Here is a 13,525-nt window from a genome sequence, read left to right as displayed (position 1 = left end):
ATGTAAACTAGGATTGGGTGCATTATATGACAAGGCAACAAAACTTTTGACTTGCCAAAATCTGACCTTTCTGTGTTCATTAAATGATCAATATTTCAGCTTTGCAGCAACTTTATTTTCATAACCTAAACCAGATTTGGGAGGGTTTCAGCTTTCAAAAGAGTAATTTATGAAACCAATGGATGAATTTAAAGTCAGGTTATAAGCTTTTATTTACATAACATGGATAAGCGAAAGAACGTCTGTCAGGGACTAACAGGATAATATCCGGTGGTGATTACACTGACATTATCTAGGACGTACCCAGTACGTCCAATGTTGGTAAGAGATTAATGCTGCATTCTTGCAAATTTTAAAAGATGCTATGGTTTCAGTAACTTTTTTGATATTATTTGTCATAGACTAATGTTCCTGAGACACATCAGGAGACTGCCGTTACCTGCGCACCTTTTTTCCAAATCTCAACGTCCTGTATATAAGGGTTATTTCTGTACTGGCTCTTGATGTGCATTAGTGATTTTGGATCCTGAGGAAGGAGTTTCAATACTTAACTACGTTGAACAATAAATCACAGTTTTAACTTTGAGTGATCATCTTCTTATCCCACATGGCAGGTTAACCCTTTTCCTTCTCCCTTCCGTACAAACAATATCTGTCAGAGAACAGTTAAGCAACCCCCATATACTAAAATCGGCAAGCTCGACTGACTCATCTAATGTGTATAGAGACCTTTAGTGTCTGAGCATTTTTATTCTCATTTAACCATAAGATAAAGACGAGCACAGATAAACAGTTGAATTGTTTTATTAACATTTTAAACAAAAATATGATATGATTACAATTCCCAGAAAAAAAAAAGACCAAAAATGAGCTAGGAAAACATAGTATTTTCAGTGATATAAACAGTGTAAAATGCAATATATATATAAAAATAGATGAGATGTCTGGCTTGCCGCATTTGGCATGTAGGATTTGAAAATAACCTGTGTTGAAGTCAGCGATAAACATATGGCAGTTTACAGGGGTGGCGTGGGCAGCGAGGTTGAAGAAACTAATCCAATAACAAGGTGCCAGTGAGAGTTATGGATCATTAGTTTTACCCTTGGGACCAAGGTATTGAACATGCCTCTCAGTGTGCTGAGCATTACATTAAATTAGCAGCAATCTCTTTATTAAGCACGGCAGCAAAAGAAAGGGAAATACAAGAGTTAAGAGGGCTTTTTTTCCAGATGAGAAAGCATGTAATTTGGGGAGACACCTGGATCATTACTGCTTCTTAAATATCATGACATCCTCTACGCCAGACTGGTAGATCAATGTAAAAGAAGACAACAAAGGATGGGTTTAATAGCACATCCTTTGTTAAAAAAAAATAATCTGAGATACAGTAAATGCGTAATAACCACTAAATAGCTGCTTGATGTTTCCAAGTAGCAGCAGGATCACTGCCGCAACCCTTTACCAGACTATCGGCTGTTTTACGACAGTTTGTTTACTATTTGCGCACCAACACTGCTGAAAATGGCAGGTCGAAACAACAAGCTTCCCCAGCTAGGAAATGGATGCTCCCGCAATACTTTCATTGTCTATAGGAAATATCAGATGAATTCTGTAACTCGACATTTTTGTCAGATCGCGCTCTATCAAAAGCCACAATTATTTCACACGCATCCAATGTAGTTTCATCTAGATATGGAAATCAACACCACCGATAATACCACAATGTGCTTTATGCAGTAAAAATCAATAAAAGCCTAGTAACTTTATTTTACAATGCTGTATAAGTACGGGGAGCCCAGCACCCAGAACATTCAGAAGAGTAGAAAAAATATATCTGAGACATGAACTAAAACACCAAAATAAAATCCGTAAAACTAAAGTCTGACCGATGATGCTTAATGTGATACAGAACTGGTTCCTGAGGCTAAAACAAAAAACATACAAAGTTTTCTATCAAAATGCTGCAATTTGAAGATCTACCTATATCCTGATAGATTTACAGCAAGGATTATCCTGGCATATATGGTCCTAACGCAGAAGGGTTTTGGCAAATTGAGTAAAAAGTTAGCTGCTATTGTTGAAGTAGATACATTCGATGCTAGAATTAAAGATCCTGTCTGCCCTAGATCCGAACATGTGCTAAACTGAATATCATGGAATTTACTTCTTCAATATGTCTTCTCCATTTGACTTGTTTGCCTGTTTTTTTAGTCCAGAACACAAAACATTTTTATTTGGGATCTCCTGGAATGTGGGAAAAAATTTTTTTAAAAAACAAAGAAAATGCCATTCTACATACAATTCTAAATAACTTTAATTAAAGGTGTTGTCTACTACTTGGACAACCCCTACTCAGTCCCATTGTCACAAGAATAAAATAAGCCTATACTCCCCTCCGGTGCGGTTCCAGCGATATCTAAAGTTGCAACATGACGACACGCGAACCTCTCAACCAATCAGCACCTTGCATCTGTCTCCCCGTCTTTGGGCGTTTGAGCAGGATGTGAGCACTGTGTTGACTTCCTGCTCAAATGTCCGAAGGCGGGGAGAAGGAAGCCGCCACTGATTGTTATGACAAGCGAGCCCCACAACCCTTCAACGCCGGCTTCCTTCTCCCTGCCTTTGGACATTTGAGCAGGATGTGAGTGCTGTTGACTTCTTGCTCAAATGTCCGAAGACTGGGAGGCAGTTGCTGGGCACTGATTGTTATGATACGCGAGGCCCATGACCAAAGTCACATGAGCCCCGGAAATGTAGCTTTAGACATCACTGGAACCAGTGTCGCACTGGAGGCAAATACAGGCTTAATTATATTTACTGGGGTGAACAAAAGGAATGAGTAGGGGGCTGTCCAGGTAGTAGACCTCTTTAATTTAATCATTTTGTCTAGAGAAATAATAATTATTGTATATTAAAATGGCCACTGCCTTGTTACACTGATAGAAATCTAGAATGTTAATAGGATGGTGACTGTGAGAATAAGCTGTAGGAAGTTCAGCACCCTCCAATCATGTGCATGAAGATGTTTTCTCAGTTGGTGTTTAATACTAGATACCAGGATTGATTAGGTAAGAAGAGGCTGCTCACACTGCTGTCCACCCTATCTGATCTAATACTGCAGATACCAGGATTGTTGAAATACTAACAGGCTGCTCATACTGCTGTCCAGTCTGTCTTTCTGATCTAAAAGTGCAGATACTAGGAGCATTGGAGTAAAAAGATGCTGCTCACACTGCTGCCCATCCTATCTTTCTGATCTAATACTGCAGATACCAGGACTGTTGCGGTAAGAAGAGGCTGCTCACAGTGCTCACCCGTGTCTGAATGTCGATTAACTGCTGTGCCCTGGAGATCGCTGCGCAGTACCAGGTATAGGTTGTTATCGCCAGATCACAGCAGCTGAGTTTCTCACTGCACATACTCATAGGCACCAGTACTATTACACTCTAGGATAAGTTTCCTTCAGTATAACAATAAAACTGCCATTTTAATGTAATATAATGATTAGTGCTTTATACAAAAGTATGACTTTCTAAGTAAACTTATTTAGGCATTTATTTTACCAGGGAACCCCTTTAGACTGTACACAAGGGTTTAAAAAGAAATATTAGTATAACTTGGCACAGATAAGGCATATACAAGCCATAAATCCTATGTTATGCTGGGCAGGTTATAACCATTGGTTATTGCAATAAAGATACCTTAAAAAGTGACATATCCTATTGAAGTTATCCACAAAATCTTGGTAATATGCCCATAATGATCTACACCTGGCAAATATAACACCTAAGGCCAGGTTTTGATGAAGAGCTTATCAGGGGCAACCGAGTGCATACTGCGTACTCTATGGTTCAGGCGCTGACTACTTACCCAAAGGTGGACAGTACAATATACTCTTGATGTTTAGGTATACCCTAAGTTCTTAGAAACTAGCTGACAAAGATTGTGGCAATGTCCTTGATACATGTAAATAGAAGGTAAGTAGACCGCATTACCGCCACAATTTGTTCGCTGATATTCACTTGAGCACAATGTTGTTGGTTTTCTTCTTGCCTTCCTTAGTAGGTTGCTGGTGTTCACATTCAGTGTTTTTTTGTGCTAGGTGATTAAATATTTTTATAAAAAAAAGAAAAAAAAAAACAAAAACGTGCCATAGGAATTCATCCGGATTCCACAATTGGTTCAACTGGTTACATTTTTCATACGACTAATCGAAAAAAAAAAAAAAAATGGAGCTGGATATTATAGTTTACCCATCCATATCCACCCTTCCGATGTATTCATATCACCCAAAAAGTTACCCAACTAAAGTACTTTGAACTAATGTAAGTATGCTAAAGTTGTATTCATGAGATGTGAGCTATTGTTAGAATGGACCATAATGGCGCCCCTGCCCCCCATACATTCTAACGGAACCCACCAAGTACTGATGCAGCACAGCCGGCTCAACCGTTAACGAGAAACAATGCAATAAAGCCTATGATCAAATTATATTACTTCATGTGCTTCCGTGTAGAAACACTAGATTCCTAAATATAATACTCCTATAAATCAATAATATATTCATGTAGAAAATAAAATACCACTGTAAATGACATCATACAGAATCCTGGAAACACTTATTCCTCTTTTTTTTTTATTTGCAGTGTCTGACTAAATTTTTTTTGCTGTTATATAGATGGACCTTGACCATGATGTGCTCTAATAAAAAAGCCAAGATGGCGAAACAATCAAGGAGAAGATGAGGTGGCCAGGTTGGCCGCCAATTTGGAGAATGATCATCTTCCTGCACAAGATCTTAAGTTACATTCAAGAAAACTGTTTAAAAATCCCAAAAAGTTCCAAAAGTAAAAGATGTGCAAAGGAAATAGAAGAATCATGCACTACAGACTGATATGCTGATATGTATACGCATACATAGAAGGGATTTTGGAATTCTACAACTTGCATCCCACCCCAGCTAATCCAAAAGTACCTTTTCAATCCACCAGGGATTAAAAGAAAAACATGAAGTGATAGGTGCACGGTCCGCTCATGAGCCCAAAGTCCCTCGCAATGAATTAAAAGCAGTTTAGGACTACGTGTCGGAGTTATTACAGACCTAGTGCTCTCAGTAGGTTGGAGAATTTATGTAATATCAATCCTATGTGAAACATGCCATAAAAAAGGCAAAAACGAGCTGAAACAACCCAAATATGACCGCTTATGTTTGTAGGACTTGGAAAGGAGGTACCATCAACAGGCCTTCAAGAAACTACACGTAGAGCAAACAGAAGAACAGACGTGCACGCAGAGAGGTTTCCAGCGATAAGTATCAATTCACTCAGAACCAATAATCTTTGATATCAGATGACCTGTGCAATCACAATACCAAGATAAATAAAAGAGCAATTTACATTACAGTGAGACTGATCTTCTCCATCCTCAAGAGGTAAGCAAACAGAGGAATTAAGGCAGAATTGTATATACACTAGTCCATACTTTGGTTAGCTTGTCTAAGTCCAGTCTAGATCTCTCCCACCATGTGGAGGGCTTCATGCCAAAACTAAAAAGTTCTTGCCAGTAATGATGCCCTGCACATGGTTGTAGCACTTAACATGTTACCTACACCTGCCACATTTATACTTAAAAATAAATTTTCAAGAAGACCAATGATTAGCACCGTCCTCCTATGACCAAAAACTGAAACCATCTCTTCTCTGACTCGAGCCTCGGTGTTGAAAATCATCTTCGGAATTCTTTTGAGGTTCCTCTGCGTGCTCAGTGGTCCTATGTGTACGCTGCACCGCACGGTTAACTGGAACGCGTGAGCATATCTGCACTCTCTTCGTGACCAATGTCCATTTCAATCAGGTCTTCATCATTCGCTTTCTTCTTCTTCTTTGCACCCACCGATGTTAATGCGTCATCCTTGGTCAGCTCGGATGCTAGCAGTGAGGTAACGGCACAGCCAGCTTTTCTATTCGCTAAAAGAGAATATTGAGAAAAAAGAGCAATCAGTGAAATGTTTAGAGCTGCTCTATAGTAAATGGTCAGAAATAAATCATACAATCGATACCTTAAAGGGAACTCGTTCTGAGCTGAAAGATTAGAAGATAGGTGAGAATATTCTAAAGGTTATCTGTATTTAAATTTGTTACTTTACGTATATTGCACTAGTTTGCATGAAGGCGTCTCTTTCTATTCAATCATGTTGCATTCAATGTTCTAGTGCTTGCCTAATGGAATTTAAGTAATGAGTGTGTCATGCGACCTCTCTATAGCCATGTGCACGGTTTGTAAAAATATGTAAACTTTGCAAGTGAATATTCATCCCCTTTACGGCATGAAGAGTTTTCAGAACTGGGCAATGCTTTTTCTTAAAAAGCACAGCTCCTTTGAGATTGGCTGTGATCAACATGGAAGCTGCATATAGCTGCAAAGTAGGGTGCCCTCTATGTCAACTGAGTAATGGCACCAACCATGTGTATTCACAGCACTATAGTGCCTTGGAAGGAGTAGTCATGTGGTCCTCCCAAACAATCCACTGGGATTTCAAGTACCATAGGCACTTCCCTGCAGTGAGGCTTTAGAATTGCAGGTAATATTGCTCATTGATTAACGTTTTATGCCATGCACATCGGAAAATATCCAGCTGCTCAGTGAATTTTCAATGTAAATGTGCGTCTGGTGATGCACTCCACGCTGAAGTCGCTACTACCGATGGTATGTGTGGACATTGGTTGTATAGATCAGCTGATTGCCATGGAGGCTCTATTCTTCAATGATTCTTTTCATTCATGTAAGTCTATATTAGTTACCCATTCAGATAATGGAGAACATATAAAGGGGTTGTATCATCTACCTTCAGTCTAACGCTCCTCAGTCTGCCAGGCTTACCGGGTGGAGGAAGCTATGTGCTTTTGATCGATTGATTTTATGGACCAGCAACATGTGGGCCGAACTATGCGCTCTCCAAAACTGCAAGCAGAGGCAGCTTTGCTACTGCATCATCGGGAGATCATGGGTGCACTGAATCAGATTGGATCCAACAATCTGGCCAGCTCTAGAGCAGCGCTTGCAAGCTCTTTAGCAAAGTGCTTGTTAGAGCTGTGCTTATTGCCAATGATACTCTCCTCTCAGCATTGAGAAGTAAGCACTAACGAGACAATAGGTTATGTAAACTGCAAAATTGCTTGTTTTTACCATTTTACCTAATTAAGATGATGAGACAACCCCTTTGAACACAAACTACTAATTTGACTTTTTTTGGAGACTTAAAATTAGTATGCACTATAAAGACCCTTTTTGCAAATCGGAAAAATTCAAATGACAAGATGTTGGACTGATGACATTTTTAAAAAGGCACCAAGTCAGAAAATTTAGTTACTGATCTTTCGAGCTCCTGCAGAAAAAACTAGTGGTTAAAAGTGGCTAAAGGTAAAGCAAGTAGATTTAATCATGCACAAAACATGCACATACAGACATGCAATAGCACAGCAGAAACCCACACCAAGCAGTAAAGAAATAATTGCTCTGCCTTCCTTCTTTATGCTGCAAACTACAACTCAATCAATGTAAGAAGGTATTCTGATCTCTAGCACCAATAGAATGTTTGTGAGATGTCAACGTCTAACAAGACTGATCAACCCCTGGGAAACCAAACTCTTCCTCAAAAAAATTGAGAAGTGAAAAAAAAGTCCTCAGTAATTTGAGGGGAAATTTTAACCCCGCGCTTTACAGTTATTCACCAAAAACCCTGCCTCCATTAAAGCGAATGGAGCTGGGAGCCACAGTGCAGCCAGAACTTCAAAAGAATGCGCAGCCACGCCCTTAAATGGCATGTTGGCATGTCACAATGTAGCCAGGGAAAGAGAGACAGACACAGACAGGGAAAGAGAGACAGACACAGACAGGGAAAGAGAGACAGACACAGACAGGGAAAGAGAGACAGACACAGACAGGGAAAGAGACAGACACAGACAGGGAAAGAGAGACAGACACAGACAGGGAAAGAGAGACAGACACAGACAGGGAAAGAGAGACAGACACAGACAGGGAAAGAGAGACAGACACAGACAGGGAAAGAGACAGACACAGACAGGGAAAGAGAGACAGACACAGACAGGGAAAGAGAGACAGACACAGACAGGGAAAGAGAGACAGACACAGACAGGGAAAGAGAGACAGACAGACAGGGAAAGAGAGACAGACACAGACAGGGAAAGAGAGACAGACACAGACAGGGAAAGAGAGACAGACACAGACAGGGAAAGAAAGACAGACACAGACAGGGAAAGAGACAGACACAGACAGGGAAAGAGAGACAGACACAGACAGGGAAAGAGAGACAGACACAGACAGGGAAAGAGAGACAGACACAGACAGGGAAAGAGAGACAGACACAGACAGGGAAAGAGAGACAGACACAGGGAAAGAGCCAGACACAGGGAAAGAGCCAGACACAGGGAAAGAGCCAGACACAGGGAAAGAGCCAGACACAGGGAAAGAGCCAGACACAGGGAAAGAGCCAGACACAGGGAAAGAGCCAGACACAGGGAAAGAGCCAGACACAGGGAAAGAGCCAGACACAGGGAAAGAGACAGACACAGGGAAAGAGACAGGCAGACAGAGATAGAGACAGAGATATATACAGAGGGGGAGACAGACATTATAATTACATTTATATCTATTTGTTTTGTGTTTTTTGTGTGCAGAATACATTTTTGTTAATACATTCTATTTTGTTAACAGCAGTTATTAACCCAGGAGAAGCTACAGCTAGTTTAATATAAAAACTCTGGTTCTTCAAGAGAAGTGGCTAATATCTGTCTCTCCAATGTCACCCTTTTTTGACAGCTGTATCAGACTTCCTGCCTCTCAGCAGGGAAATATCACTCTGCCAAGGAATAATAAATATCTGTGCTGCGGTCTCACTGCTTCTGCTTGGGGTGTTGTGGCCGGCTGAGTGTATGTTGGTAAAGATTAATCCTTTAGAAGTAGTTGCAGTCCGTAGACAACCATTCAAAATTAGCCATTGTATCTTTAACAAAATAACCCATTAGAAGCAGCCATGTTTTCCTCCAGCAGATTAACAATTTAGCAGTGGCTGTATCTTTCTCCATTATTTGGACTGCATAATGCACAAAGACATATATATGTCTGATGTATAACAATATCCCGTATGAAGAAAATTTCAAGCTCCTGACTTTTGGTTCTCAGGAAAGACAAGGTGCCACCAGAGGCATCTGCCAGCAGCATAGTCCACTCTTCCCAATGACCATATATGTTGAGAATCCATGTGTTTTGGGAGTCCTGAGAGATGGTTGTTGGCCAAATGAGCGCCACTAATATAGAATTTTCATTAAAAATACCAATCCCTTTGTTCAGGCAGAAGAGCGGGGCAGTATAGAGGACAGGAGGTTGTTATATAGAGAAGTTATGGTAGAGTTACTAGAGAAGAGAAAATGACAATTACAGCATTTTTTTATTTGGAAACTTTGCAGTTAGTTTGCATTTATCAAGAAAAAGACAGAAGGTTCTATTACACTTGGAGTGGAAAGAAACACATGAAAGCTTTGCCAAAGAAAAACCCCACACTGCAAGCAAGCAACACAGCAAGCAGAAAGAAGATTTGTAGTGATTGCTTCCTAATTGCTGCAGAATCCGACCTTTAATCATGCATCGAGTATTGCTTGGGATGGATTTCATTCGAAGAGATTTGCTGTACTATCGAGCAATTTGTATATTAGACTGAAGAACCAAGTTACTTTGTATTTGAAATGTATAATGATATATAAAATACTGGCGAAAAATAAAATATTCATATAGTATGAAATGGATTTTTTTGGAAATTAGCAGGGTCAAAAATCAGTGTAGGCGACTAGTCTAGAGGGCAACATCTGCTATGTAAAGCTTGGTGCAAGCCAGGGACATACGTCAATAGGAAGTGGTGACATTATTCTAGTGATATATTGCTGTGTAGAGTATGGTGATGGCAGTGCCTTGTGGTCAGATTTTCAGACTATAATCATTGCTACATGGGCCTGGAGGTCATACACCATCAGTGCATAGCCCGGAGTGGATTGCATTAAAAAGTCTTAAATACATAAGTTACGGACATTATATCAACGAGTCTGCAGCACCAAAATCTAAAGGTGGTTTGAGAGATGCAACTGTTAATAGGGCACTGGTTTGACATATGTGCTGTTTTTGGAATCCATTACCATTAGAGGGCTTTTCAGAATGGTATTCACCAACTTTAAAGGGACGCTCAAATGGTGCTCACTTCAGCATTGGAAGGTGAAGACCACTGATGACGTTGTGTTGGCTATTCTCTGCCATGCTCTATGAACGATTATCAGGTATCAGCCACATATCCTACTCAGGAGAACAGGCGCATGATACTTAGAACTTGTACACAATTTGTGGCAGGCTCAAGTTGACGCAATGTTACCAGCACAGATCACCTCTTGATGATGTAGTGAGCGATACCGTTAAACCCTTTTGACCTCCTGCTCTTCCAGCGCCACATCCCCATTCCTCACATTGGCCTTCTGCAGTGATAATGTTGTGCAGGCAGGGATAATGTGCTATATACCACTAAATTCAGTGATTGGCATCAGTGGTCATGTGGCTTGTACAGAATCAATAGGTAGACAGAAGACAGGAGATGTGGCGCCCAAGAGGAAAAATGTTGAAATCCGTGAACTACATTTCTTTTTTTGTTATTTTAGGACTATTTCTGGATTTGGGAACAGTATTTGTAGGATTAAAATTTGGGAGGAAAATAAGGGGTGCGTCTTATAAACCGAATGTTACTTACCGGAATTGGTGGAGAGAGGTCGCAGGAGCAATGCCACAGGTGCTGTGATGGAGCTGCTGGCTGAGGGCACTTAACTGCCCTGGAGCTGCAGGCGATGTGCTGGGGCTGCAGGCTGAGGGTGCTCTGGGCGCCATCCTGAAAATGTCGGCGGTGAGGACTTTAAAATAATGACGCCCAAAGTCAGCCTGTGAGCAGATTGAGCTTTTGGCTCAAGATCTCATCTGTGCACGCGCCAACTCCGGCACCATTTTCCTTAAGTCTGCTGGTGGGAGGTCAATGGGCCGAAAGCAGAGTGTGCGCAGATAAGATTTGAGCCGAGAGCTCCATCTGTGCACACGCAGACTATGGGCGCCATTATTTGAAGTCTACACTGCTGACCTCAGGATGCCGCCCACAGTCCCAGCAGATCGCCCTATTTCACCACTGCCCCTGCCTCCTGTAACCCCGCTCCACCACCGCTGCCGCTCGCTCCCGGTAAGACCAACCAATTGTAAGATAGACCCCATTTTTTTTTTTAACTTTTTCCCCCCCATCAATTTGGGGTGGGTCTTATAATCCGCACTGGCTTATAACCCGAAAAAAATATGGTAATTATTTTTTTTTTTTTTTAACAATTCTGAAAACCCCTTTACTATGTGGAGCACAACAATCTACCTAAAGCTATTGGTTTTCAGAAAATTAGTATTAAAGTGAAGATAAATTTGTACACAGTCTTCATAGCCATCAGCAATGGGTGCATGTTATGAAGGTGATGACTATAGCTTATGCAGGTAGCATCCATCTCTCAATCCATCCTTTAGTGTTACTTGGCTCGGCACAGGTTCATGCTATGCCAACTATGTTAAGCTATAGCTAACGAAAGGGGGAATAATCTTAAAAAAAAAATAATGGAAACGTTGGGTATGTTTAGCAATAACAAAAAAATAAAAATAAAAGGACAAAGTGTTATTGGCACAAACACATCACACGAATGCACCCAGCGTTACCAGGTCTGGTGCCCGCTCCTCCTCCTCAGTGAGGGACAGGAGAGAGTCTATTGGGAAGAAATAGAGCATTAAGAGCAGAGAACAACGACCTGTCCAATATGCCAATAGAAAGCGTAGGACAACTGGAAGGTGGCACAGGAAAGCGAGTCATTACTCCTCCTCGGACTGGCAGCACTTGACCCTGGAGTCATCGTTCTCAGCAGTAAGGACAAACTGGCACTGGACTCGTTCTTATCAACACTACACAATGGTGACTAATTGATACTTTATCATCTCCTTGTGTGACCATGACCCGAGTAAACACATGATGACTTCATGCTTAGTCTCTGGGAAAATTACAAAACATCGATTCATCACACAACCCCATCCACCAGCTAAGCCTCACTGGTTTATACTGGTGGAATAAGGGAGCTTTGTAAGAAGAGAAGCATCATCTGTTAGTGTCAGAGATATTCAATACTAGTGGGTTCTACTGTTAAATGGGTAAATTCCAGGACCATTTTATTTTAATTTTTTTACTATGTAACCAAGAACTTACAAGTGGATAGTTGCCAATTACCAGTCTGTTCTATCTGGGGATTTTGTGGCTTCTGCTGACGTCCTATCAACAGAGTAGCCACTTCTCTGGGCCTAATTGCTAACGTTATGCTGATTGACCGCTGGCTCCCCACAGTTAGGCAGCGGGGAGCCAGCTGTAAATCAGAATTCCATTGGCAATCACACCCCATAGACATAGCAGCCCGTGACCACTCTGAGCCGGTGACAGGTACATAGTTCGCAACGCTCTGCCAGTTAGTTCTTACACCCATAGTAAAAAAATAAAATAGTCCTGGATAACCCCTTTAATAGCTTCCATTGAGTCATTAAATGGTCTATTTAGAGAGGTGGGATGAGTGGCAGGTATGTGTATAAAAAGTACATATGCTATCAAAATAATGATTTTGGCAACAGTTCCTTGGATTTGACATACATTAACTCTCACTAGTGGTATAAAGGGGATGTCCTCAAGATATGTGAAAACTTGGTAAATCGGTGGGTGTCCGAGTGCTGGGACCCATGCCAATCGCCAGAAAGGAGAATTCTTATCCCCAATGGGCAACTTTTATTTCACTTACACAATGGAACTGCAGTTCAGACGCCCTATTCATTCTCTATAGGGACACTGGAAATAAGCCTAACGCAGCTCCCAGCAGGCCCAGAAGAAATCATTGGAGCACTAGTTGAGCATGTGCACTGTGGCGCCATCCCAATGGGGGTAATAGTTGCCCGTTCTCCTGATTGGTGAGGTTCCCAGTAGTCGGAGCCCCACAGAGTTATCACCTATCATGTGCATAGTTGCTAAATTGTTCTCACCGGACAACCCCTTTAATACACTCAAGTATAAATCTGCAGTATTAATCAAAAGGCTGAAGCCATTAATCCAGGAGAGATTGGGGAAGACCAGCGAGGAGCCCAGCACCGGCGCACCCTGCAGTGACTCATTTACCGGGAAATGTTAGAAGAAAAGATTCATTATTTGTGCAACAACAATCATGTTCAGTCCTGAAGGATGGCACAATGGGAACAAGGGCTCTCACTTTTTTCAGGTGAAAATATTTTTTTGTATGGCATAATCGCAAAATCTAAAAACGAGTGATCCTGTGTGAGCAGGAGAGTATGCATTTACTCAGTCTCCAAGCCAAAGACCTCAGCTTTGCTTATTTTTGGTTTCATTGTGGCAGACATAGATCTCCAA

The 13,525-nt window shown here is 41.2% G+C and overlaps 1 protein-coding gene across 1 annotated transcript in view; it reads right to left on the bottom strand.

Moving 5' to 3' along the window:
- Window positions 1–788: 788 nt before the first annotated feature.
- The window catches only part of LOC142275847 (protein diaphanous homolog 1-like), a 47,330-nt gene continuing 34,593 nt past the window's right edge, over window positions 789–13,525 (bottom strand). The window contains exon 10 of the mRNA XM_075332591.1: window positions 789–5,966. Coding sequence (XP_075188706.1) covers window positions 5,794–5,966 — 173 coding nt within the window. The 3' untranslated portion in view covers window positions 789–5,793. The remainder of the gene's footprint in view (window positions 5,967–13,525) is intronic.

This window comes from Anomaloglossus baeobatrachus, unplaced genomic scaffold (genome assembly GCF_048569485.1).
Source record: "Anomaloglossus baeobatrachus isolate aAnoBae1 unplaced genomic scaffold, aAnoBae1.hap1 Scaffold_3878, whole genome shotgun sequence".
Taxonomy (NCBI): Eukaryota; Metazoa; Chordata; class Amphibia; order Anura; family Aromobatidae; genus Anomaloglossus; species Anomaloglossus baeobatrachus.
Note: the sequence above shows the minus strand (reverse complement) of the source record. Positions and strands in the feature narration are given on the sequence as shown.